Source organism: Mixophyes fleayi (assembly GCF_038048845.1).
Source record: "Mixophyes fleayi isolate aMixFle1 chromosome 1 unlocalized genomic scaffold, aMixFle1.hap1 SUPER_1_unloc_2, whole genome shotgun sequence".
Lineage (NCBI taxonomy): Eukaryota > Metazoa > Chordata > Amphibia > Anura > Limnodynastidae > Mixophyes > Mixophyes fleayi.
This window is the reverse complement of record NW_027445876.1, coordinates 272,344-299,562: the sequence shown is the minus strand read 5'-3', so window position 1 is coordinate 299,562 and position 27,219 is coordinate 272,344. Positions and strand designations below refer to the sequence as shown.

General features: G+C 47.5%; 2 protein-coding genes across 4 annotated transcripts in view; one reads left to right on the top strand and one right to left on the bottom strand.

The window, feature by feature from the left end:
* The window catches only part of RTKN (rhotekin), a 105,798-nt gene extending 85,294 nt beyond the window's left edge, over positions 1 to 20,504 (bottom strand). Inside the window, exon 1 of one of the 3 annotated variants that reach the window (XM_075193673.1) lies at positions 20,306 to 20,504. In XM_075193673.1, the coding sequence (XP_075049774.1) occupies positions 20,306 to 20,395 (90 nt within the window). In that variant the 5' untranslated portion in view covers positions 20,396 to 20,504. Of the gene's footprint in view, positions 1 to 8,675; positions 9,086 to 20,305 lie in introns of those variants that run through there. The other 2 variants (XM_075193672.1, XM_075193669.1) reach the window with 2 other exon arrangements.
* On the top strand, positions 20,376 to 26,713 carry INO80B (INO80 complex subunit B). Its single transcript, XM_075193674.1, has 5 exons — positions 20,376 to 20,539; positions 23,587 to 23,791; positions 25,248 to 25,360; positions 25,801 to 25,961; positions 26,103 to 26,713. The coding sequence occupies exons 1-5, from the start codon at positions 20,527 to 20,529 to the stop codon at positions 26,619 to 26,621; spliced, it is 1,011 nt and encodes a 336-aa protein (XP_075049775.1). The 5' UTR covers positions 20,376 to 20,526; the 3' UTR covers positions 26,622 to 26,713.
* The last annotated feature ends 506 nt before the right edge of the window (positions 26,714 to 27,219 follow it).

Here is a 27,219-nt window from a genome sequence, read left to right as displayed (position 1 = left end):
TGACAGGACTGGGGAGAGTAATGAATTATAAGAGATAGGAGACACTGACAGGACTGGGGAGAGTAATGAATTATAAGAGAGAGGAGACACTGACAGGACTGGGGAGAGTAATGAATTATAAGAGAGAGGGGACACTGACAGGACTGGAGAGAGTAATGAATAATAACAGAGAGGAGATACTGACAGGACTGGGGAGAGTAATGAATTATAAGAGAGAGGAGACACTGACAGGATTGGGGAGAGTAATGAATTATAAGAGAGAGGAGATACTGACAGGACTGGGGAGAGTAATGAATTATAAGAGAGAGGAGATACTGACAGGACTGGGGAGAGTAATGAATAATAACAGAGAGGAGACACTGACAAGACGGGGAGAGTAATGAATTATAAGAGAGAGGAGACACTGACAGGACTGGGGAGAGTAATGAATAATAAGAGAGAGTAGATACTGACAGGATTGGGGAGAGTAATGAATTATAAGAGAGAGGAGACACTGACAGGACTGGGGAGAGTAATGAATTATAAGAGAGAGGAGATACTGACAGGACTGGGGAGAGTAATGAATTATAAGAGAGAGGAGACACTGACAGGATTGGGGAGAGTAATGAATTATAAGAGAGAGGGGACACTGACAGGACTGGAGAGAGTAATGAATAATAACAGAGAGGAGACACTGACAGGACTGGGGAGAGTAATGAATAATAACAGAGAGGAGACACTGACAGGACTGGGGAGAGTAATGAATAATAACAGAGAGGAGACACTGACAGGACTGGGGAGAGTAATGAATAATAACAGAGAGGAGACAGGACTGGTGAGAGTAATAAATTGTAAGAGAGGTGACACTGACAGGACTGGGGAGAGTAATGAATTATAAGAGAGAGGAGATACTGACAGGACTGGGGAGAGAAATGAATTATAAGAGAGAGGTGACACTGACAGGACTGGGGAGAGTAATGAATTATAAGAGAGAGGGGACACTGACAGGACTGGGGAGAGTAATGAATAATAACAGAGAGGAGATACTGACAGGACTGGGGAGAGTAATGAATAATAACAGAGAGGTGATACTGACAGGACTGGGGAGAGTAATGAATTATAAGAGAGAGGTGACACTGACAGGACTGGGGAGAGAAATGAATTATAAGAGAGAGGAGATACTGACAGGACTGGGGAGAGAAATGAATTATAAGAGAGAGGAGATACTGACAGGACTGGGGAGAGTAATGAATTATAAGAGAGAGGAGATACTGACAGGACTGGGGAGTGTTATGAATTATAAGAGAAAGGTGACACTGACAGGACTGGGGAGAGTAATGAATTATAAGAGAGAGGAGATACTGACAGGACTGGGGAGAGTAATGAATAATAACAGAGAGGAGACACTGACAAGACGGGGAGAGTAATGAATTATAAGAGAAAGGTGACACTGACAGGACTGGGGAGAGTAATGAATTATAAGAGAGAGGAGATACTGACAGGACTGGGGAGAGTAATGAATTATAAGAGAGAGGAGATACTGACAGGACTGGGGAGAGTAATGAATAATAACAGAGAGGAGACACTGACAGGACTGGGGAGAGTAATGAATTATAAGAGAGAGGAGACACTGACAGGACTGGGGAGAGTAATGAATTATAAGAGAGAGGAGATACTGACAGGACTGGGGAGAGTAATGAATTATAAGAGAGAGGAGACACTGACAGGACTGGGGAGAGTAATGAATTATAAGAGAGAGGAGATACTGACAGGACTGGGGAGTGTTATGAATTATAAGAGAGAGGAGATACTGACAGGACTGGGAGAGTAATGAATTATAAGAGAGAGGAGACACTGACAGGACTGGGGAGAGTAATGAATTATAAGAGAGAGGAGATACTGACAGGACTGGGGAGAGTAATTAATTATAAGAGAGAGGAGACACTGACAGGACTGGGGAGAGTAATGAATTATAAGAGAGAGGAGATACTGACAGGACTGGGGAGAGTAATGAATTATAAGAGAGAGGAGATACTGACAGGACTGGGGAGAGTAATGAATTATAAGAGAGTGAAGATACTGACAGGACTGGGTAGAGAAATGAATTATAAGAGAAAGGTGACACTGACAGGACTGGGGAGAGAAATGAATTATAAGAGAGTGAAGATACTGACAGGACTAGAGAGTAATGACTTGTAAGAGAGAAGACACTGACAGGACTGGGGAGAGTAATGAATTAGAAGAGAGAGGAGATACTGACAGGACTGGGGAGAGTAATGAATTATAAGAGAGTGAAGATACAGACAGGACTGGAGAGTAATGAATTATAAGAGAGAGGTGACACTGACAAGAATGGGGAGAGTAATGAATTATAAGAGAGTGAAGATACTGACAGGACTGGGGAGAGTAATGAATTATAAGAGAGTGAAGATACTGACAGGACTGGGGAGAGTAATGAATTATAAGAGAGAGGAGATACTGACAGGACTGGGGAGAGTAATGAATTATAAGAGAGAGGTGACACTGACAAGAATGGGGAGAGTAATAAATTATAAGAGAGTGAAGATACTGACAGGACTGGGGAGAGTAATGAATTATAAGAGAGAGGAGATACTGACAGGACTGGGGAGAGTAATGAATTATAAGAGAGAGGAGATACTGACAGGACTGGGGAGAGTAATGAATTATAAGAGAGAGGAGATACTGACAGGACTGGGGAGAGTAATGAATTATAAGAGAGTGAAGATACTGACAGGACTAGAGAGTAATGACTTGTAAGAGAGAAGACACTGACAGGACTGGGGAGAGTAAAGAATTACAAGAGAGAGGAGATACTGACAGGACTGGGGAGAGTAATGAATTATAAGAGAGTGAAGATACTGACAGGACTGGGGAGAGTAATGAATTATAAGAGAGAGGAGATACTGACAGGACTGGGGAGAGTAATGAATTATAAGAGAGTGAAGATACTGACAGGACTGGAGAGTAATGACTTGTAAGAGAGAAGACATACTGAAAAGACTGGGGAGAATAATGATCTATATGAGAGTTGTACTCTATCAGAACAAAAACCAGATTATACAAGGTAATTTTATGTCAGTTTATCCAATTATAAGACCATATAACTTTCAGTGGTCCTTCCTCCTAATGCATGTGGTCTCCCCTTGCCTTACACCTGACACCTAACAATCACTGTCCAGGGTCTGAACCCCGTGTAGTCTCACATTTGGCAATAGGACCAGGTAGACACTGCTTACACATAACATTTTTCTATGGGTACAGAGATAAGTGAGCACCTTCACATTTTCCTGTACCAACAAAGGTAAAATACATGAACCTCATAACATTACTGCATAAAAACTGAAGGAGCCAGCTAGTAATTATGTTCAGGTTCGGTTTGGAACTGATCTTCATGTGCTATTCCTGTCTGTTAGTTTAGGACAAGCCGGTGACAGACATGCAGATTTGGTAGACTAATTGTCCAGACATTGATCTATGCACCGATATCAGATCCGGATAAGTAAGATCTGATTAGGATGAAACTCCGGTCAGCATGTGACTATTATTAGCGCAGGTATATGTTGAATTGCTGCACTGGATGTAGACAGTGTCCCATTCACTTGTCGATCAGGTCTGACACGCGAACATGGATCTATGCTATTTGGAGGACCACATGGGTTGCCAAAACAGCTGCAGATCTGGTTATTCGGCAAGCATGCTGGGCGACTGCTATAAGCCATATAAATATTAATGCCTTTTGAAGAAGTTTGTTACTGTGACTGGATCACTTATAAATAACTTATGGTATAATTTTTTTTAAAGGAAATAGCGTAGGGCGCTTAATTATATAATTGCCAATGCACTTATTTTTGATAATGTGAATATTTTTGTAAGAGAAATCTTTAATTTCTGAGACCAGGGGAAGAAATTTGCTTCTTGTTTAACCTTGCTAGAGGAGATGCATTATTTCTTAAGGTATATATCTGATACAATAAGCCTTTGTGGATGGAAGTCTTTTGTGTGTTGTGATGTGGGGAAGTGGCTTGTTTGGGGTTTGTACCTTTCTTTGGGAATGTGTATTCTGGCCTTGTGTGAAGAGGGGTCTGTGTTAATTAGATATTTTGATGTGTGAAGGTCCAACATTGAAGGCAGGAACTTTCAATTAAGAATGGCTCCTAGATTCTCTGCATCTGAAAACCAGATGCAGGACATCACAGCATCTCTAGAATTTCATAGAAAAGTGTAAATATTGTTGGCTTTGCAATGCATGTAAATCCATGTTTGTGCAAACACATTGCATCCTGATTCTAAAAATAACCTGTTCTGAGATTGGGCACCAGCATCCAGTAACAACGCTCTGCCCGCTACACTGCAGCTCTGGCCAGTGTGATAGGCCAGGGGGAACCATCCACACCAACCCTGATCTAGCAGCGAGAGTTACCCAGAAAGAAGGAGTTCTAGGTCCCGTTGAAGGAGCCTAACAGTGGCAGAAACAAGCCCCTCCTAATGCGTTTAGAGGGGCACAATTGGAATAAAGAAAGGGGATGGTGGCAAGGCAAGCCCAGCCAACTCCTAGCAACACAGACAGGGTGGCATAGACGGTACTTAGGGCTTTTTGGATCAGATGAATAAAAGTACATTATAAAATAGACCTCAGGATAATAGGGTCAGAAGCAAACATTATGTATTGATTACTGAAACCTTGATAGAACGGTCACATTTTGGAGACTGCAACAGTATCGGACAGCAAATAAATCAACAAATATTACAATATGTGTATCCAAAAACACAATCCTAGTGTACAAGAGTCACAGCAGAAGCATCACATTATGTCATAAAATACAAATTACTAATCAGACATTTAGGGGCATATTTACTAAACTGCGGGTTTGAAAAAGTGGAGATGTTGCCTATAGCAACCAATCAGATACTAGTTATCATTTATTTACTACATTCTACAAACTGACAGCTAGAATCTGATTGGTTGCTATAGGTAACATCTCCACTTTTTCAAACCCGCAGTTTAATAAATATACCCCTTAGAATCATGACAGCTGGTAAGAAATGGTGACACATAGGCTGGACCCTAATTCTCCTATAGAAATATTAACCCTTCATTGTACAATGGCTTGTCATTAGAACATTATGTCCTGATCTTGGTGTTACTCTGCTGCAGCAGGAATGTACGGGGAACTGATGTCATATGAGTTACTGGAGGGAACCGGATTCCATCATGTGAAAATCATTGTACGCTCTACAAACTGTGATCAGAGGATTACACAGACCCCTCAGGGTGACAACTTCCTCAACAAACACAGGGATTGTTCCACAGCAGAAATCATGAGACAGGGGAGGGATGTGTGCAACTGTCTTTTATCACTAGGGATTTCCACACTGCCAGAGAGCCTGTGACATCCTACTCACTTATACCGACACAACTATACCCCTTTATCCCCCTATAATGTATATGTCCCACAGCATCGGGTTCCCCCTATAATGTATATGTCCCACAGCACCGTTATCCCCCTATAATGTATATGTCCCACATCATCGTTATCCCCCTATAATGTATATGTCAAACAGCATCATTATCCCCCTATAATGTATATATCCCACAGCATCGTTATCCCCTATAATGTATATGTCCCACAGCATCATTATCCCCCTATAATGTATATGTCCCACATCATCGTTATCCCCCTATAATGTATATGTCCCACAGCACCGTTATCCCCCTATAATGTATATGTCCCACATCATCGTTATCCACTATAATGTATATGTCCCACAGCATCGTTATCCCCCTATAATGTATATGTCCCACAGCACCGTTATCCCCTATAATGTATATGTCCCACAGCACCGTTATCCTCCTATAATGTATATGTCCCACAGCACCGTTATCCCCCTATAATATATATGTCCCACAGCATCGTTATCCCCCTATAATGTATATGTCCCACATCATCGTTATCCCCCTATAATGTATATGTCCCACAGCATCGTTATCCCCCTATAATGTATATGTCCCACAGCATCGTTATCCCCCTATAATGTATATGTCCCACAGCATCGTTATCACCCTCTAATGTATATGTCCCACAGCACCGTTATCCCCCTATAATGTATATGTCCCACAGCATCGTTATCCCTCTATAATGGATATATTCTACAGCATCGTTATCCCCTATAATGTATATATCCCACAGCACCATTATTCCCCTATAATATATATATTCTACTGCACCGTTATCCCCCTATAATGTATACATCCCACAGCACCGTTATCCCCCTATAATGTATATATTCTACAGCATCGTTATCCCCCTATAATGTATATGTCCCACATCATCGTTATCCCCCTATAATGTATATGTCCCACAGCACCGTTATCCCCCTATAATGTATATGTCCCACATCATCGTTATCCACTATAATGTATATGTCCCACAGCATCGTTATCCCCCTATAATGTATATGTCCCACAGCACCGTTATCCCCTATAATGTATATGTCCCACAGCACCGTTATCCTCCTATAATGTATATGTCCCACAGCACCGTTATCCCCCTATAATATATATGTCCCACAGCATCGTTATCCCCCTATAATGTATATGTCCCACATCATCGTTATCCCCCTATAATGTATATGTCCCACAGCATCGTTATCCCCCTATAATGTATATGTCCCACAGCATCGTTATCCCCCTATAATGTATATGTCCCACAGCATCGTTATCACCCTCTAATGTATATGTCCCACAGCACCGTTATCCCCCTATAATGTATATGTCCCACAGCATCGTTATCCCTCTATAATGGATATATTCTACAGCATCGTTATCCCCTATAATGTATATATCCCACAGCACCATTATTCCCCTATAATATATATATTCTACTGCACCGTTATCCCCCTATAATGTATACATCCCACAGCACCGTTATCCCCCTATAATGTATATATTCTACAGCATCGTTATCCCCCTATAATGTATATATCCCACAGCACCGTTATCCCCCTATAATGTATATATCCCACAGCACCGTTATCCCCCTATAATGTATATATCCCACAGCACCGTTATCCCCCTATAATGTATATATTCTACAGCATCGTTATCCCCCTATAATGTATATATCCCACAGCACTGTTATCCCCCTATAATGTATATGTCCCACGGCACCGTTGTCCCCCTATAATATATATATTCTACAGCATCATTATCCCCCTATAATGTATATATCTCACAGCACCGTTATCCCCCTATTATATATTCTACTGCACCGTTATCCCCCTATAATGTATATATCCCACAGCATTATCCCCTATAATGTGTATGTCCCACAGCACCGTTATCCCCCTATAATGTATATATGCCACAGCAGCAATATCCCCTTATAATGTATATATCCTACAGCATCGTTATCCCCCTATGATGTATATATCCCACAGCAGCGATATCCCGCATAATGTATTTATCCCACAGCACCGTTATCCCCCTATAATGTATATATCTCACAGCACCGTTATCACCCTATAATGTATATATCTCACAGCACCGTTATCACCCTATAATGTATATATCTCACAGCACCGTTATCCCCCTATAATGTATATATCTCACAGCACCGTTATCACCCTATAATGTATATATTCTACTGCACCGTTATCCCCCTATAATGTATATATCCCACAGCAGCGGTATCCCTTAACACCCTTGTGTCATGGTACCATGTATTACATATATGTATGTACTACATCTTTGTGTCACGACACCTTGTGTAACATGTATGTATATGTAAATATGTCATTATTTCAGTACATGGGTTAATAACTTGCTAGTGATCGGACGCCCACTCAGCTTCAGTAAAATGTTTCAGCAAGTTCTTATCTGCTCCAGGATGAGGTAATTTCTGGCCAGCACTCAGTATATACTGTGTTACTCTTATTACCCCCTGCCTAGCACTCAGTATATACTGTGTTACTCTTATTACCCCCTGCCTAGCACTCAGTAAATACTGTGTTACTCTTATTACCCCCTGCCTAGCACTCAGTATATACTGTGTTACTCTTATTACCCCCTGCCTAGCACTCAGTATATACTGTGTTACTCTTATTACCCCCTGCCTAGCACTCAGTATATACTGTGTTACTCGTATTACCCCCTGCCTAGCACTCAGTATATACTGTGTTACTCTTATTACCCCCTGCCTAGCACTCAGTATATACTGTGTTACTCTTATTACCCCCTGCCTGGCACTCAGTATATACTGTGTTACTCTTATTACCCCCTGCCTAGCACTCAGTATATACTGTGTTACTCTTATTACCCCCTGCCTAGCACTCAGTATATACTGTGTTACTCTTATTACCCCCTGCCTAGCACTCAGTATATACTGTGTTACTCTTATTACCCCCTGCCTAGCACTCAGTATATACTGTGTTACTCTTATTACCCCCTGCCTAGCACTCAGTATATACTGTGTTACTCTTATTACCCCCTGCCTAGCACTCAGTATATACTGTGTTACTCTTATTACCCCCTGCCTAGCACTCAGTATATACTGTGTTACTCTTATTACCCCCTGTCTAGCACTCAGTATATACTGTGTTACTCTTATTACCCCCTGCCTAGCACTCAGTATATACTGTGTTACTCTTATTACCCCCAGGGCAGCAGTAGGACATACCTGGGGGGTGTCGATCAGCATACTTCTGCGGAATCGCCCTCTCCGGATCTCCATCTCCAGGGCAGAGCAGCGTGCCACAGTTACCCGACTGCGGTGATTACGGCAGAACATGGTCAAAACTTAATCCACAAGATCCACTCCCACAGCACCAACTAGATTCAAACTTTCTTATATCCAGTATCCACTGGAACTCCTGATCAGATCAATCCACAGGCTCTCCTGAGAATCTGCTTGCCCAAGGGATTTTCTCATTCATATATGGATCAAAGTGGATCACTGCACAGGATCTTCACTGTACAATCCACTGGATGCTGTGTGTTTCCTGCAGGACTATCAGCTCTGTCTGTGCCCCCTCCTCTCTGGATGTCTCACAGCTTACAATGTCCCTCCTCTCTCTCTGACACTCCCACGATCCCCCCAGCTATGACTTTCACTTCTCCTCACTCACCTCGTACCTGTCCCAATGTCTGACGTCTCTCTCACAGAGGCAGCGCTGTCCCAAATCCTATAATAACATAGGATGGAATAATATGCAGAACATGTACTTATAGGAGGAGCAGCCAGCTCTCCCGGAGTCTGTCTCTTATCAGTAGGCATTAATATCCAGGAGCTCACACGTGTAGAGCATTAATCCCACGACCATTGTGTATCTGAAAACCAGCAGGTATCCCATTCCAACCTCAAATTCCACACCCACCAGGTAACCCACGCCAACGGGATATCCATTAGGTATTTCACACAAGGAAACCTCCAGCGATGTCTAATGCGGAGCCAGGAAATATACGGCGCTGTCTACTGCGCAGCCAGGAAACCTCCAGCGATGTCTACTGCGCAGCCAGGAAACCTCCAGCGATGTCTACTGCGCAGCCAGGAAACCTCCAGCGCTGTCTACTGCGCAGCCAGGAAACCTCCAGCGATGTCTACTGCGCAGCCAGGAAACCTCCAGCGGCGTCTAGTGGTGTTTAGTGCCTTTATCACTGCTGCAAACACAGAACCTGTTGCTTAGAAAGACCTGATAAGTAATGGGTTCTTACCCTGGGGTTCGTGAACCTGGATGGGACAAAATTACATCTGTATTTTTCGCTAACCACTAACTGCTATTTCACATTTTCTTCAATTATGAATGTAGATAATAACCCAGTTTGTTTGCCCTCTACTCTCTTCCCTGTACACTACATCACTGGGTGATCTCATCACTTTACACCGATGACATCCAACTGTACCTCTCTGTGACAGGATGGGCCGCCTATGCCACTCTGTCTGTTGTTGCTGGGAACCGGCTGGGCTTACATTGCCACCGTTCCGTTTCGTTATCCCAAATGCGCCCTCTCACCGCAGTAGGAGGGGCTTACAAATGCTGCCACTACTGGACTCCTTTACCGGTATCCAGATCCAGGTTTGTTCTGGATAACCGACGCTGCGAGTGTACCCCATTACTGGTGTACCTGGGCTGGTAACCCTGACCTCTTAATATAGATCAAGGTTACTGTGAATGGATCCCCCCTGGCCTATCACACTGACCAGAGCTGCTGGGTAGCAGGAAGAGCGGTGGTACTGGGTGCTGGGTCCAAACCTCAGAAGCAGCCGGGAACAGATTAGATTTTGGGTCTAATCTGTAGGTCACAGGAACAGAAAAGTTTCCAAGCAGGTCTTTGAAGCAAGTGATGTTTATTTGCTCACACTGGTTGAAGGTACTGGGGAGCAGGTCAAATGGAACAAGAAGAACAATTTTCAATACAAGACAGTGCTTTTTATACAGATTTGAAAACAGCCTCAAAGGGTAAGCAAACCCACTGCGGTCTGAGCTATTTTGAGAATCAGGATGCAATTTGTTTACCCAAACTTGGATTTACATTTAATGCAAAGCTAACAGTATTTACACTTATCTGTGATATCCTAAAACTTGCTGTGATTTCATGCATCTTATTTTGGACACAGAAAATCTAACAGCATCTAATTAAACCTTTCTGTGCCTTCAGATGCTAGACCTTCACACATCAAAAGGTCTAATTAACATGAGATTAACATGGGTCCTTTCTTCAGACAATCCAAAAGAAAGGTATAAATCCCCAAACAAGTCATCTCCCCACATCACAATACACAAAAGACTTCCTCCACAATACATTGTATCAGATGTATACCTCAGAAATCATGCATTTTCTCTAGCAAAGACACAACAACAAATTTCTTCCCCTGGTCTCAGAAATAAAGATATGTCTTTTACCAACATACCCACAATATCAAAAATAAGTACATTTGCAATTATATAAATAAGCGCCCTGCACTATTTCCTTTAAATAAATTTATGCCATAAGTTGTTTATAAGTGATCCAGTCACACTCTCTTCTCCTGATCTTCTCCTCCCTTTCCATTCTCGTGTATCTGCCTGTCTTTTCGCCATCTTGGATGTCCTCACGCTTTCTCAAAATTAATATTGCTAAAACTGAAATCATTGTCTTACATCTTTCTAGATCTTCATCCCAGCTTGATCTCTCTACCACTTTTAACAACACCCCCATCTCAGCTGTTCCCCAACTCCGCTGCCTCTTCTCTGCCCGTCACATTCAATCCCTTGCCCAATCTTCTCGCTTCCAAGTACGCATCGCCCGCATCCGGCCCTCCCTATCTCAGGATGCCACGATAACCAGTATCCATGCACTCTTTTCCCATCTTGATTACTGTAACCTTCTCCTCACATCGTCACACTTTGTTCTATACTCAATGCAGATGTGAGACTTTCTTTCTTTCACGCCGCTCTTCCTCTGCCTACCCTCTCTGTCTTATCCTACACTGGCTCCCTTTCCCCCACAGAATCCTTTTCAAACTCCTCATCCTCACCTACAAGGCCCTCTCCCACTCCACTGCCCCATATATCTCCAACCTCCTCTCCATTTACACTCCCGCTCGTTCCCTGTGATCGGCCAATGACCGTCGCTTCTCCTCCACTCTGATCACCTCATCCTACCCAGAATTCAAGACTTCTCCCGGCTGTCCCCCTTCATTGGAATGACCTCCATCGCTCCCTCCGACTGTCCCCAATCTGAGCACCTTCAAACAGACAGTTAAAACTGATCTGTTTCTCAAATCCTACCAGCCATCGACCTAACCATCTCTCCATGCTTGTTCTCCTCACCTCTCTCTTCCCTGCCCCTTTGCGTGCTTCTCTTTCACTAGATCCCCTCCACTGACTCCCCCAGGTGCCTGTTGTCTGTTTGCCCTCCCCTTAGGATGTAAGCTCTTAAGAGCAGGGCCCTCTTCCTTCCAGTCTCTATACCTATTCTTCTTCTCCAACTTCACTGTACTAGCTATGCTTGTAGCTCTTGGAGAATTGGTATTATTCGTTTATTGTTCTGTACCGTTTTACCCTGTATTGTCTATTCTGTACGGCACTGCGGAAATATTGTGCCGCCTTATAAATAAAGGATAATAATAATAATATTCGCGTTACTTGTGTCACCACACCATTACAGATATTTTCATATCATATCTGTAATACGGATCGGCGAGCGGGCTACAATATAGGTCCATAGGCTTGAACAGAATGCCAGGGGCTTCCAAGGCGCAAAAGGGATATGAACCCTTGTTTTACATGTATAAAAAAGTAATTTCTGATTTTATTTATTCAAGATGTTGGTTTGGAATTGTTTTAGGATTTGATTTTAAATGGCAATGAATCTTTGTGACCTGCCTTTCTGGTGGTAAAATGCCAATATTCAATAAAACGTCAATCTTACCAAAACACTTTCATCTCTCTATCAATGGGCACCTCCGTCCTTACAACCCTGTGAGACCCCAAGAACTTATAACCCACAAGTCCCCACTTCGGGATGTTTGTCGTCTATTCCTCCCCTTTTCTTGTACCTTGTTACATCTGATAACGTATAACAGACATGAAATAAACTTGACGATGAATCTCCACAGTGCAAGAGCTCAGGGCTTAATGGTGCATCAGTTCCATTTACTCGGTAAATATTTAATAGACCAGAAAAGGTAAAGAACCATCATCAATTCAGAGTTTGAGATCTTTTCTGCTAAAGAAATGAAGCTTCAAGATGCATTAAACATAGAGATCAGGAAACATAGAAAACAATTACAGAATCTGGGCTCTCGCCAGTTCCAGATGGTCATAATACAGCATAGAAAATGTGTATCCCCCACACTCTGTGTAACCCTCTCACTGCTGGAGGGAACCACTCGCCTCGTCCTTTCACTGCTCATAATGGGTCCCAGAATTGCACATTTTATTGTATTTTATATTCTGATACAATTTCCACTCCTTGAAATTATCCTATTTCTTTCTTCAACATAATCTGTAGCAGTGCCTGAAGTAGAAGGATCTGGTAGATATTACATACAGCACATACATTCTATATCATGATGCAGATGAGGGGCAGGAGGGTTGCTTGTAGGAATGGACAGTGGCTCTGCAACTGTATTGTTGAAGCTCTATTGAGAGGCAGTGATCCTGAGTATCTGATGAAACATATTTAGGAGGTGGCTTCTCACTGGGTGGCTTAGTAGACATTAGGAATAGTAGAGGGGGTCAGTGGCTGACTTTGTAGACATTAGAATTGGTAGAGGGGGTCAGTGGCTGACTTTGTAGACATTAGGGCTGGTAGAGGGGGTCACTGGTTGGTGGGGGTATATTGAGAGAGGACAAATAGGGGACTCTAAGCAAACATGGCAGTGATTCTGAGTATCTGACAGTACATATGTAGAAGGTGGCTTCTCAGTGGGGGTTGCTGGTTGATCAGGGTGTATTGAGAGATGACAGACAGGGGACTCTAAGAGAACGTGACCTGAGACACGAAACTCAAAATGGTAGCCTGCACCAGAGAATTCAGTTCCTGGTTTAAGCAGGGCGCCCTGTGCACTAAAAGGCTGGCTGAATCATGTGACTGGAGTTTTTGGAGACAGTTTTGTCAGAATGAATCATGTGATGTAATTCAAGATGCCACGCTGATCAGCAGGGAGTGTTTGTTTACAGATAGTGACACAGGACTCAGGTGTGCCATAGGTGATCAGGAGGGGCATGGATGGCTGTGAGGTGACACACCAGATTTGTGTCAGTACCCCCCTCTTATGAGTGACCACCGGACACTTAGGGTGAAGTTTACTTGCAAAACTTCAGATGGAACTTCTTGACCAATCCTAAAGCATGTACATAAAAGGCTTTAATCCAGGGACTCTCTTCTGGATTATAGCCGTCCCAATCGACAAAATACTGGAGGTGACTGTGTCTGAAACAAAAGTCCAGGATGTCTTTGACCTCGTATTCGTCTCCGTGTTCCTTTTGGAGAGCCCCGATTTGGAGTGATAAAATAGTTCAAAACTAGAGATGCTCAGGCTCGGTTCCTCGAGAACCGAACACACCCGAATTTAGGGGATTTGAGTACTGAGCCAGCTCGGCTCAGTACTGTTGCGAGCCCTCGAAATCGAAAACAAGGCAAAAGGTCATTGTGACGTTGTCGGATCTCAGGAGTTTTGAATTCCTTTTTAAAATCCAACATAGCGAGGGGTGGGAGGGAGGGCAGACCCCCATTTTTCTTTTCTGCCACTGCTGTGTGCCAATGTGTCCTAGATGTGCTAGAAACTGCCGTGTGTTTGAGGCATTGCTCTGTCGCTTACCATCCAGCCAGATCGCTGCAGTATTTCTCCGAAAGTGTATGAAAATAATATTGTGACCTGTGAGGTGCTTTAAATTGATTGCAAATGACTTGAAATTAGTGTTATTGAGGTTAATAATGTAGGAACAAAAAAAAGAGCAAAATTATGTGATTTTAGCATATTTTAGGTTTTTTTCTAAAAAATTCAAAACACACGAGGGCGGTTTTGCCAAAACCAAAATACAAAGCTAATCCAGATCCAAAACCAAAACCAATTCATGGGGGTCAGTGAGCATCTCTATTCAAAACCAAAGGTTTCAGAAGGGATATAAGGAATGAACTGGGTACTCTGAGGTAGAGCGGCAACTGTAATTTGTAGGATACAGAGTTGATGACTCAGGTAATGTTGAATGGCCCTATGAAGTGGGGAGCGAACTTAGACGGTACTCTGAGAAGTAGGTTACAGGTCGACAGCCAAACCCCGTCTCCTGGCTGCAGGCTCGCCACTTCCGATTGGCTTGGATCTTATAGTGTTGAGATACTTTAGGCAGTGAGGCTCATACCTGACACCAATTCTCTGTAAAGTTCCTGAGGGATCATTCTAGTTATCATTTATTTAGCACATTCTACAAAATGACAGCTGAAATCTGATTGGTTGCTATAGGCAACATCTCCACTTTTCAAACCAGCCGGCAAACTCTCAGCTTGATACATTTACTCCCAAGACAGCGACTGCCACTAGAGGGATAAATGCTGGTTCTCTGGGATGTAAGTAGTACACATTGTGGAAAGGGGTTGAAGTAGAGGACTTGTGGTAGTGATTGTTGTGTGCAAATTCGGCCCAGGGGAACAGATCTTGATGAAAAGTTGATCCAGTATTGGAATTGACTGAAGGCAACGAAGAAGAATGAAATGTGCCACCTTAGAATATCGATATCAATCCACTACTACCCAGATGGCTCAGATGGTGGTGAACTTATTGGAGTCAGGTACATTATAATTATCATTATCTTATATTTATAAGGCGCCACAAGGGTCCGCAGCGCTGTACATGATCTATACAGAAAGCAGTGATCCATAACACGATACATGATACATGAAGAACAACATACAAAGACCAGACATACTGCATGAACAGAAATACAGGTAACACGGTAATGTAGATCAGATTATATGAGGGACAGAGAGTGAGACTGATGGAAGTAATCAGAAGTAGGCCTGAGCTTAAGAAATAAGGGCTAGGGAAGCAGACCAACAGGTACAGAGGGTGATGGAATATTAGGAGAACACAAGGAAAGAGGGCCCTGCTCCTGAGAGCTAACATCCTACAGGAAAGGGGGAGACACAAATAGGGTGGTACTAACTGGGGAGAGAGCTGGGCAAGGGAGTTAGGAGAAGGACTGATAGACTTGAATAAAGAAATGAGTCTTAAGGGCACGCTTGAAGCCTTTGAGAGTAGAAGCTAACCTGATGGAGAGTGGGAGATCCCTCCACAGCTGGGGAGCAGCCCAGGCAAAGTCCTGGAGACGGGAGTGATAGGTGATCAGTGAAGTAGTGAGGCGGTGGTCACAGGCAGAGCGGAGGGGGCGGTTAGGAGTGTAGGAGGAGATGAGGTTGGAGATGTAGGGGGGGGGGAGGATTGAGAGCTTTAAAGGTGATGGTGAGGAGTTTAAATGTAATTCTGTAGGCCATGGGGAGCCAATGTAGGGACTGGTGGAGGGGGAAAGCAGAGACAGAGCGGTGGGAGAGATAAACCAGGCGGGCAGCAGCATTGTGAATAGACCTAACAGGGGCAAGGTGGGAGTCAGGAAGGCCAGAGAGAAGGAGGTTACAGTAGTCAAGGCGGGAGATTACAATAGAGTGAATAAGAGTTTTGGTGGCTTCCGTGGTGAGAAAGGGCCGTATCTTGCATACATTCTGGAGGTGGAAGTAGCAGGATTATGAGAGGGACAGAATGTGAGGTTTGAAGGAGAGAGGTGTCGAGGATGACCCCAAGGCATCGGACTTAAGGGACAGAAAGGAGGGTAGTGTTATATACACACATAGAGAGGGTGGATGGGAGAGTCCTGAAAGGGGGGAAGACAATTAGTTCAGTCTTGGAAATATTAAGATTGTCACAAAATCCATGGAAATGTGGGTCCAAAAAGGCATAGGAACAGACAGAGGCAGAAGAAGACCTACAGAGGATCACAGGGTGTGTGATATTACTGAGAGGAATACTCTGCAGGATGTGATATTACTGAGGGGAATACTCTGCAGGGAGTGATATTACTGAGAGGAATACTCTGCAGGATGTGATATTACTGAGGGGAATACTCTGCAGGGTGTGATATTACTGAGGGGAATACTCTGCAAGGTGTGATATTACTGAGGGGAATACTCTGCAGGATGTGATATTACTGAGGGGAATACTCTGCAGGGTGTGATATTACTGAGAGGAATACTCTGCAGGATGTGATATTACTGAGGGGAATACTCTGCAGGGTGTGATATTACTGAGAGGAATACTCTGCAGGATGTGATATTACTGAGGGGAATACTCTGCAGGGTGTGATATTACTGAGAGGAATACTCTGCAGGATGTTATATTACTGAGAGGAATACTCTGCAGGATGTGATATTACTGAGGGGAATACTCTGCAAGGTGTGATATTACTGAGGGGAATACTCTGCAGGGTGTGATATTACTGAGGGGAATACTCTGCAGGGTGTGATATCACTGAGAGGAATACTCTGCAGGATGTGATATTACTGAGGGGAATACTCTGCAGGGTGTGATATTACTGAGAGGAATACTCTGCAGTATGTAATATCACTGAGAAGAATACTCTGCAGGATGTGATATCACTGAGAGGAATACTCTGCAGGGAGTGATATTACTGAGAGGAATACTCTGCAGGATGTGATATTACTGAGAGGAATACTCTGCAGGATGTGATATCACTGAGAGGAATACTCTGCAGGGTGTGATATTACTGAGAGGAATACTCTGCAGGATGTGATATTACTGAGGGGAATACTCTGCAGGATGTGATATCACTGAGGGGAATACTCTGCAGGGTGTGATATTACTGAGAGGAATACTCTGCAGGGTGTGATATTACTTAGAGGAATACTCTGCAGGGTGTGATATTACTGAGAGGAATACTCTGCAGGGTGTGATATTACTGAGGGGAATACTCTGCAGGGTGTGATATCACTGAGAGGAATACTCTGCAAGGTGTGATATTACTGAGGGGAATACTCTGCAGGATGTGATATTACTGAGGGGAATACTCTGCAGGGTGTGATATTACTGAGAGGAATACTCTGCAGGATGTGATATTACTGAGGGGAATACTCTGCAGGATGTGATATTACTGAGAGGAATACTCTGCAGGATGTGATATTACTGAGAGGAATACTCTGCAGGATGTGATATTACTGAGAGGAATACTCTGCAGGGTGTAATATCACTGAGAGAAATACTCTGCAGGGTGTGATATCACTGAGAGGAATACTCTGCAGGATGTGATATTACTGAGGGGAATACTCTGCAGGGTGTGATATTACTGAGGGGAATACTCTGCAGGGTGTGATATTACTGAGAGGAATACTCTGCAGGGTGTGATATTACTGAGGGGAATACTCTGCAGGGTGTGATATTACTGAGAGGAATACTCTGCAGGATGTGATATTACTGAGGGGAATACTCTGCAGGATGTGATATTACTGAGGGGAATACTCTGCAAGGTGTGATATTACTGAGGGGAATACTCTGCAGGGTGTGATATTACTGAGGGGAATACTCTGCAGGGTGTGATATCACTGAGAGTAATACTCTGCAGGATGTGATATCACTGAGAAGAATACTCTGCAGGATGTGATATCACTGAGAGGAATACTCTGCAGGGTGTGATATCACTGAGAGGAATACTCTGCAGGGTGTGATATCACTGAGAGGAATACTCTGCAGGGTGTGATATCACTGAGAGGAATACTCTGCAGGGTGTGATATTACTGAGAGGAATACTCTGCAGGGTGTGATATTACTGAGAGGAATACTCTGCAGGGTGTGATATTACTGAGAGGAATACTCTGCAGGGTGTGATATTACTGAGAGGAATACTCTGCAGGATGTGATATTACTGAGAGGAATACTCTGCAGGATGTGATATTACTGAGGGGAATACTCTGCAGGATGTGATATCACTGAGAGGAATACTCTGCAGGGTGTGATATTACTGAGAGGAATACTCTGCAGGATGTGATATTACTGAGGGGAATACTCTGCAGGATGTGATATCACTGAGGGGAATACTCTGCAGGGTGTGATATTACTGAGAGGAATACTCTGCAGGGTGTGATATTACTTAGAGGAATACTCTGCAGGGTGTGATATTACTGAGAGGAATACTCTGCAGGGTGTGATATTACTGAGGGGAATACTCTGCAGGGTGTGATATCACTGAGAGGAATACTCTGCAAGGTGTGATATTACTGAGGGGAATACTCTGCAGGATGTGATATTACTGAGGGGAATACTCTGCAGGGTGTGATATTACTGAGAGGAATACTCTGCAGGATGTGATATTACTGAGGGGAATACTCTGCAGGATGTGATATTACTGAGAGGAATACTCTGCAGGGTGTAATATTACTGAGAGGAATACTCTGCAGGGTGTGATATCACTGAGAGGAATACTCTGCAGGATGTGATATTACTGAGGGGAATACTCTGCAGGGTGTGATATTACTGAGGGGAATACTCTGCAGGGTGTGATATTACTGAGAGGAATACTCTGCAGGGTGTGATATTACTGAGGGGAATACTCTGCAGGGTGTGATATTACTGAGAGGAATACTCTGCAGGATGTGATATTACTGAGGGGAATACTCTGCAGGATGTGATATTACTGAGAGGAATACTCTGCAGGGTGTAATATTACTGAGAGGAATACTCTGCAGGGTGTGATATCACTGAGAGGAATACTCTGCAGGATGTGATATTACTGAGGGGAATACTCTGCAGGGTGTGATATTACTGAGGGGAATACTCTGCAGGGTGTGATATTACTGAGAGGAATACTCTGCATGGTGTGATATTACTGAGGGGAATACTCTGCAGGGTGTGATATTACTGAGAGGAATACTCTGCAGGATGTGATATTACTGAGAGGAATACTCTGCAAGGTGTGATATTACTGAGGGGAATACTCTGCAGGGTGTGATATTACTGAGGGGAATACTCTGCAGGGTGTGATATTACTGAGAGGAATACTCTGCAGGATGTGATATCACTGAGAGGAATACTCTGCAGGGTGTGATATTACTGAGGGGAATACTCTGCAGGGTGTGATATTACTGAGAGGAATACTCTGCAGGATGTGATATCACTGAGAGGAATACTCTGCAGGGTGTGATATTACTGAGGGGAATACTCTGCAGGGTGTGATATTACTGAGAGGAATACTCTGCAGGGTGTGATATTACTGAGAGGAATACTCTGCAGGGTGTGATATTACTGAGAGGAATACTCTGCAGGGTGTGATATTACTGAGAGGAATACTCTGCAGGATGTGATATCACTGAGAGGAATACTCTGCAGGGTGTGATATTACTGAGAGGAATACTCTGCAGGGTGTGATATTACTGAGGGGAATACTCTGCAGGGTGTGATATTACTGAGGGGAATACTCTGCAGGATGTGATATTACTGAGAGGAATACTCTGCAGGGTGTGATATTACTGAGAGGAATACTCTGCAGGGTGTGATATTACTGAGGGGAATACTCTGCAGGGTGTGATATTACTGAGAGGAATACTCTGCAGGGTGTGATATCACTGAGAGGAATACTCTGCAGGATGTGATATTACTGAGGGGAATACTCTGCAGGGTGTGATATTACTGAGAGGAATACTCTGCAGGATGTGATATTACTGAGAGGAATACTCTGCAGGATGTGATATCACTGAGAGGAATACTCTGCAGGATGTGATATTACTGAGGGGAATACTCTGCAGGGTGTGGTACTGATACTACACCTGGTGGTGTGACGTCATCTTACTCTCCCCCAGTACTGTAATACTCCAGCACAGATGGTCACGTAGAGCTGACTCTGCCTCCACCAACATGGCGGCCGGCGGTGACCGGTGTGCTCGGGAACTGCTTCCCTCGGAAACACGACGCAGTGAGAGGTTCCCGTCCGGCTTCCGGTCTGGGAGATGTTTGTCAGCGCGGAGGAAGTTTAATCAGTCTGATTATAATGGAGGGGACAGGTGAGAGGGGCCCCCGGGGTAGGGAGGATAGGAGTCATTGGGTCGGGCTGCCCAGAGGGGGCAGGTTGTCGGACTGAGGGAGTCATTGGGTCGGGCAGCCCAGAGGGAGCAGGTTGTCGGGAGGAGGGAGTCATTGGGTCGGGCTGCCCAGAGGGGGCAGGTTGTCGGACTGAGGGAGTCATTGGGTCGGGCTGCCCAGAGGGGGCAGGTTGTCGGACTGAGGGAGTCATTGGGTCGGGCAGCCCAGAGGGGGCAGGTTGTCGGACTGAGGGAGTCATTGGGTCGGGCAGCCCAGAGGGAGCAGGTTGTCAAGAGGAGGGAGTCATTGGGTCGTGCTGCCCAGAGGGGGCAGGTTGTCGGGAGGAGGGAGTCATTGGGTCGGGCTGCCCAGAGGGGGCAGGTTGTCGGGAGGAGGGAGTCATTGGGTCCGGCTGCCCAGAGGGAGCAGGTTGTCGGGAGGAGGGAGTCATTGGGTCGGGCTGCCCAGAGGGGGCAGGTTGTCGGGAGGAGGGAGTCATTGGGTCGGGCTGCCCAGAGGGGGCAGGTTGTCGGGAGGAGGGAGTCATTGGGTCGGGCTGCCCAGAGGGAGCAGGTTGTCGGACTGAGGGAGTCATTGGGTCGGGCTGCCCAGAGGGGGCAGGTTGTCGGACTGAGGGAGTCATTGGGTCGGGCAGCCCAGAGGGAGCAGGTTGTCGGGAGGAGGGAGTCATTGGGTCGGGCTGCCCAGAGGGGGCAGGTTGTCGGGAGGAGGGAGTCATTGGGTCCGGCTGCCCAGAGGGAGCAGGTTGTCGGGAGGAGGGAGTCATTGGGTCGGGCTGCCCAGAGGGGGCAGGTTGTCGGGAGGAGGGAGTCATTGGGTCGGGCTGCCCAGAGGGGGCAGGTTGTCGGGAGGAGGGAGTCATTGGGTCGGGCTGCCCAGAGGGAGCAGGTTGTCGGGAGGAGGGAGTCATTGGGTCGGGCTGCCCAGAGGGGGCAGGTTGTCGGGAGGAGGGAGTCATTGGGTCGGGCTGCCCAGAGGGGGCAGGTTGTCGGGAGGAGGGAGTCATTGGGTCGGGCTGCCCAGAGGGGGCAGGTTGTCGGGAGGAGGGAGTCATTGGGTCGTGCTGCCCAGAGGGGGCAGGTTGTCGGGAGGAGGGAGTCATTGGGTCGGGCTGCCCAGAGGGGGCAGGTTGTCGGGAGGAGGGAGTCATTGGGTCGGGCTGCCCAGAGGGGGCAGGTTGTCGGACTGAGGGAGTCATTGGGTCGGGCAGCCCAGAGGGAGCAGGTTGTCAAGAGGAGGGAGTCATTGGGTCGTGCTGCCCAGAGGGGGCAGGTTGTCGGGAGGAGGGAGTCATTGGGTCGGGCTGCCCAGAGGGGGCAGGTTGTCGGACTGAGGGAGTCATTGGGTCGGGCAGCCCAGAGGGAGCAGGTTGTCGGGAGGAGGGAGTCATTGGGTCGGGCTGCCCAGAGGGGGCAGGTTGTCGGGAGGAGGGAGTCATTGGGTCGGGCTGCCCAGAGGGGGCAGGTTGTCGGGAGGAGGGAGTCATTGGGTCGGGCTGCCCAGAGGGGGCAGGTTGTCGGGAGGAGGGAGTCATTGGGTCGGGCTGCCCAGAGGGGGCAGGTTGTCGGACTGAGGGAGTCATTGGGTCGGGCAGCCCAGAGGGAGCAGGTTGTCGGGAGGAGGGAGTCATTGGGTCGGGCTGCCCAGAGGGGGCAGGTTGTCGGACTGAGGGAGTCATTGGGTCGGGCAGCCCAGAGGGGGCAGGTTGTCGGACTGAGGGAGTCATTGGGTCGGGCAGCCCAGAGGGGGCAGGTTGTCGGACTGAGGGAGTCATTGGGTCGGGCTGCCCAGAGGGGGCAGGTTGTCGGGAGGAGGGAGTCATTGGGTCGGGCTGCCCAGAGGGGGCAGGTTGTCGGGAGGAGGGAGTCATTGGGTCGGGCTGCCCAGAGGGGGCAGGTTGTCGGACTGAGGGAGTCATTGGGTCGGGCAGCCCAGAGGGAGCAGGTTGTCGGGAGGAGGGAGTCATTGGGTCGGGCTGCCCAGAGGGGGCAGGTTGTCGGGAGGAGGGAGTCATTGGGTCGGGCTGCCCAGAGGGGGCAGGTTGTCGGACTGAGGGAGTCATTGGGTCGGGCAGCCCAGAGGGGGCAGGTTGTCAAGAGGAGGGAGTCATTGGGTCGGGCTGCCCAGAGGGGGCAGGTTGTCGGGAGGAGGGAGTCATTGGGTCGGGCTGCCCAGAGGGGGCAGGTTGTCGGGAGGAGGGAGTCATTGGGTCGTGCTGCCCAGAGGGGGCAGGTTGTCGGGAGGAGGGAGTCATTGGGTCGGGCTGCCCAGAGGGGGCAGGTTGTCGGGAGGAGGGAGTCATTGGGTCGGGCTGCCCAGAGGGGGCAGGTTGTCGGACTGAGGGAGTCATTGGGTCGGGCAGCCCAGAGGGAGCAGGTTGTCAAGAGGAGGGAGTCATTGGGTCGTGCTGCCCAGAGGGGGCAGGTTGTCGGGAGGAGGGAGTCATTGGGTCGGGCTGCCCAGAGGGGGCAGGTTGTCGGGAGGAGGGAGTCATTGGGTCGGGCTGCCCAGAGGGGGCAGGTTGTCGGGAGGAGGGAGTCATTGGGTCGGGCTGCCCAGAGGGGGCAGGTTGTCGGGAGGAGGGAGTCATTGGGTCGGGCTGCCCAGAGGGGGCAGGTTGTCGGGAGGAGGGAGTCATTGGGTCGGGCTGCCCAGAGGGGGCAGGTTGTCGGGAGGAGGGAGTCATTGGGTCGGGCTGCCCAGAGGGGGCAGGTTGTCGAGAGGGAGTCATTGGGTCGGGCCACCCAGAGGGGGCAGGTTGTTGGGAGGAGGGAGTTATAGGGTCTGGCTGCCCAGAGGGGGCAGGTTGCTGGGCGGAGGGAGTCATTGGGTCGGGCAGCCCAGAGGGGGCAGGTTGTCGGGAGGAGGGAGTCATTGGGTCGGGCCGCCCAGAGGGGGCAGGTTGTCGGGAGGAGGGAGTCATTAGGTCGGGCCGCCCAGAGGGGGCAGGTTGTCGGGAGGCGCAGTGTTTGGTAGAATAACCCTAATTACGCTGCTCTCTCTCCAGGTGATGAAGATGATGTCGGCTCACACGGGATCCACAGGAAAAAACACAAGAAACACAAGAAGCATAAGAAGAAACACCACCAGGAAAGTGGAGGCCCCGTGGGGTATTCGCAGCACAGACATGCAGAGCCCGCAGAGAAATCTCCACACAAACCGCAGCTCAAGCTGAAAATCAAGCTCGGGGGACAGGTCCTTGGTACCAAAAGGTAAGTTATCCAGCCCCAGTCTGTTCTCTTCCTGTCCATTAGCTAACCTACATACATACATACATACATACATACATACATGTACCTACAGTGTATGTGTGAGTGTATATGTATGTATATTATATCATCACCAGTGTGTACACGTACACTCTCTTACCACCTGTGCGGAGTGACGTTACTCCTCCTCCTCTCCTCTACCACCTGTGTCGAGTGACGTTACTCCTCCTACCACCTGTGCGGAGTGACGTTACTCCTCCTCCCCTCCTACCACCTGTGCGGAGTGACGTTACTCCTCCTCCCCTCCTACCACCTGTGCGGAGTGACGTTACTCCTCCTCCCCTCCTACCACCTGTGTGGAGTGACGTTACTCCTCCTCCCCTCCTACCACCTGTGCGGCGTGACGTTACTCCTCCTCCCCTCCTACCACCTGTGTGGATTGACGTTACTCCTCCTCCCCTCCTACCACCTGTGCGGAGTGACATTACTCCTCCTCCCATCTGTGCGGAGTGACGTTACTCCTCCTCCCCTCCTACCACCTGTGCGGAGTGACGTTACTCCTCCTCCCCTCCTACCACCTGTGCGGAGTGACGTTACTCCTCCTCCCCTCCTACCACCTGTGCGGAGTGACGTTACTCCTCCTCCCCTCCTACCACCTGTGCGGAGTGACGTTACTCCTCCTCCCCTCCTACCACCTGTGCGGAGTGACGTTACTCCTCCTCCCCTCCTACCACCTGTGCGGAGTGACGTTACTCCTCCTCCCCTCCTACCACCTGTGCGGAGTGACGTTACTCCTCCTCCCCTCCTACCACCTGTGCGGAGTGACGTTACTCCTCCTCCCCTCCTACCACCTGTGCGGAGTGACGTTACTCCTCCTCCCCTCCTACCACCTGTGCGGAGTGACGTTACTCCTCCTCCCCTCCTACCACCTGTGCGGAGTGACGTTACTCCTCCTCCCCTCCTACCACCTGTGCGGCGTGACGTTACTCCTCCTCCCCTCCTACCACCTGTGCGGAGTGACGTTACTCCTCCTCCCCTCCTACCACCTGTGCGGAGTGACGTTACTCCTCCTCCCCTCCTACCACCTGTGCGGAGTGACGTTACTCCTCCTCCCCTCCTACCACCTGTGCGGCGTGACGTTACTCCTCCTCCCCTCCTACCACCTGTGTGGAGTGACGTTACTCCTCCTTCCACCTGTGCGGTGTGACGTTACTCCTCCAGTCTTACTACTTGTGCACATGAGTATCTCTCTACGTCTCTTTCATATTCTCCTTCTCGCTTTCTTCCTGTACAGAGTATCATTCCTGATAGTAGATTGTAAGCTCCATTGCAGAGTGACTGGTGGGAATGTAAAATTCTCTGTGTATAGTAAATGGATGGTAATGATTGCTGTTTGCACACCCACTAGTAGATGAAGCTAGTGAGTTACCCAGCATCCCCCTGTGTTCTCTCTCTGCAGTGTGCCCACATTCACAGTCATCCCGGAGCAGTCTCAATCCCCTCTCATGGTTGTGGATGAGGATGATGAACCCCTGGAAGGAGTACCGATCGAGCAGTACCGTGCATGGCTGGGTAAGGAGAAACCAATATATATATTAAATATGGGTGTTACTCCTTCCGAGTGCTTTTCCTGTCAGTGGTAGTTCTACTTTGTCTATGCTGAAAGCTTTTAGGGCACTGGAGATTTTCTACTATACACGGAGCTTCATACATGAACTAGACGGAGCTTCAGAAAGAGAGGGAGATGCATACATACATTATATACATACATCTGTAGTCCTAGGCCAGGCAGGCCCGTACTGTATGCTACACCTTGTGAAGATATACAGATACATACATTGTATACATTACATACATTATATACATACATCTGTAGTCCTAGGCCAGGCAGCCCGTACTGTACTCTACACCTTATGAAGATATAAGTAAGGTTGGAGCAGTGCGTCCAGCTATTAGAGTACATTGAATGATGCACAGTGCAGGTGGATGCTCACAGTTGTCTCTCTGACCAGATGAGGACAGTAACATGGACCCGTTGCCCTCTCCTGTGGGGGTCCCAGAGTCGGAGCAGGAAGAGGAGACCCGCTGGCTGGATGCGTTGGAACGGGGAGAGCTGGACGTGAACGGAGAACTGAAGAAGGAGACAGACGAGAGTTTACTGACGGCTCGCCAGGTGGGTGATAACGTGCAGCTGTCCCAGTGCGGGGGCCGCCTTCGGGTGTCTCCTCACCTGTGGGCCGGTCAGTCCCGCTGATCCCCGTTGTCCTCTCCAGCATGCATGTGATCTGATGGTGTTCCCTCCTTCTGTCCATAGAGAGCTCTCCTGCAGAAACAGCAGACCCCAGCCATTCCACTGTACCCCCCAGCGGTCTACGCACGTGCCCCGCAGGAACTGTCTCAGGAGATGTTGGTGAAGAGGGAAGAGAAGGCTCGAAAACGGAGGTTGCAGGCCGCGAAGAAGGCAGAGGAAAGCAAGAAACAGACTATAGAGAGATTGACAAAAACATCCAAAACACGGGGTACCAAGCCCACCCCGGGGCGACGAGGCCGCCAGCCACCATGTCCAACTATTCGCTATCAGCACAACGCACATATTATTACAGTGTCCTACCCTCCAGGAGTGCCCTACCCAGCCCCTGCTGAACCACTACCAGCCCTACCAGCCCCACAAGTCTGCAGCGCTCCTGGCTGCGACAACCCCAAGAAATACTCCTGCTCCAAGACACATGTTCCACTGTGCAGCCTGGAGTGTTACCGCAAGAACCTGAAGAGTGCTGCCTCTACTGTGGAACATACGGGCGGCACGGAAAACATTATGGAGACATGTGCCTGACTGTACTGATAAAGAGAGATCAGGACTCCGAGTTGTGTTGCACTATAATGGGAATTTTATTTTGTATGTCAGTTATGTATAGATCGTTCTGCTGCAGTATCCGGGAGTCACTCTGTGTGTGTCAGTTATGTATGGATCGTACTGCTGCAGTATCCTGGAGTCACTCTGTGTGTGTCAGTTATGTATGGCTTGTTCTGCTGCAGTATCCGGGAGTCACTCTGTGTGTGTCAGTTATGTATGGCTGGTCCTGCTGCAGTATCCGGGAGTCGGCCTGCGTGTCAGTTATGTATGGATCGTTCTGCTGCAGTATCCGGGAGTCAGCCTGTGTGTGTCAGTTATGTATGGATCGTTCTGCTGCAGTATCTGGGAGTCAGCCTGTGTGTGTCAGTTATGTATAGATCGTTCTGCTGCAGTATCCGGGAGTCAGCCTGTGTGTGTCAGTTATGTATGGCTGGTTCTGCTGCAGTATCCGGGAGTCACTCTGTGTGTGTCAGTTATGTATGGCTGGTCCTGCTGCAGTATCCGGGAGTCGGCCTGCGTGTCAGTTATGTATGGATCGTTCTGCTGCAGTATCCGGGAGTCAGCCTGTGTGTGTCAG

Bases quoted from the DNA above. Each gene is read 5' to 3' on its own strand.
- INO80B (XM_075193674.1), top strand. The intron at 23,792-25,247 runs GTAAGTTATCCA...CTCTCTCTGCAG, and splicing joins CAGGTCCTTGGTACCAAAAG to TGTGCCCACATTCACAGTCA. The intron at 25,962-26,102 runs GTGGGTGATAAC...TTCTGTCCATAG, and splicing joins GTTTACTGACGGCTCGCCAG to AGAGCTCTCCTGCAGAAACA.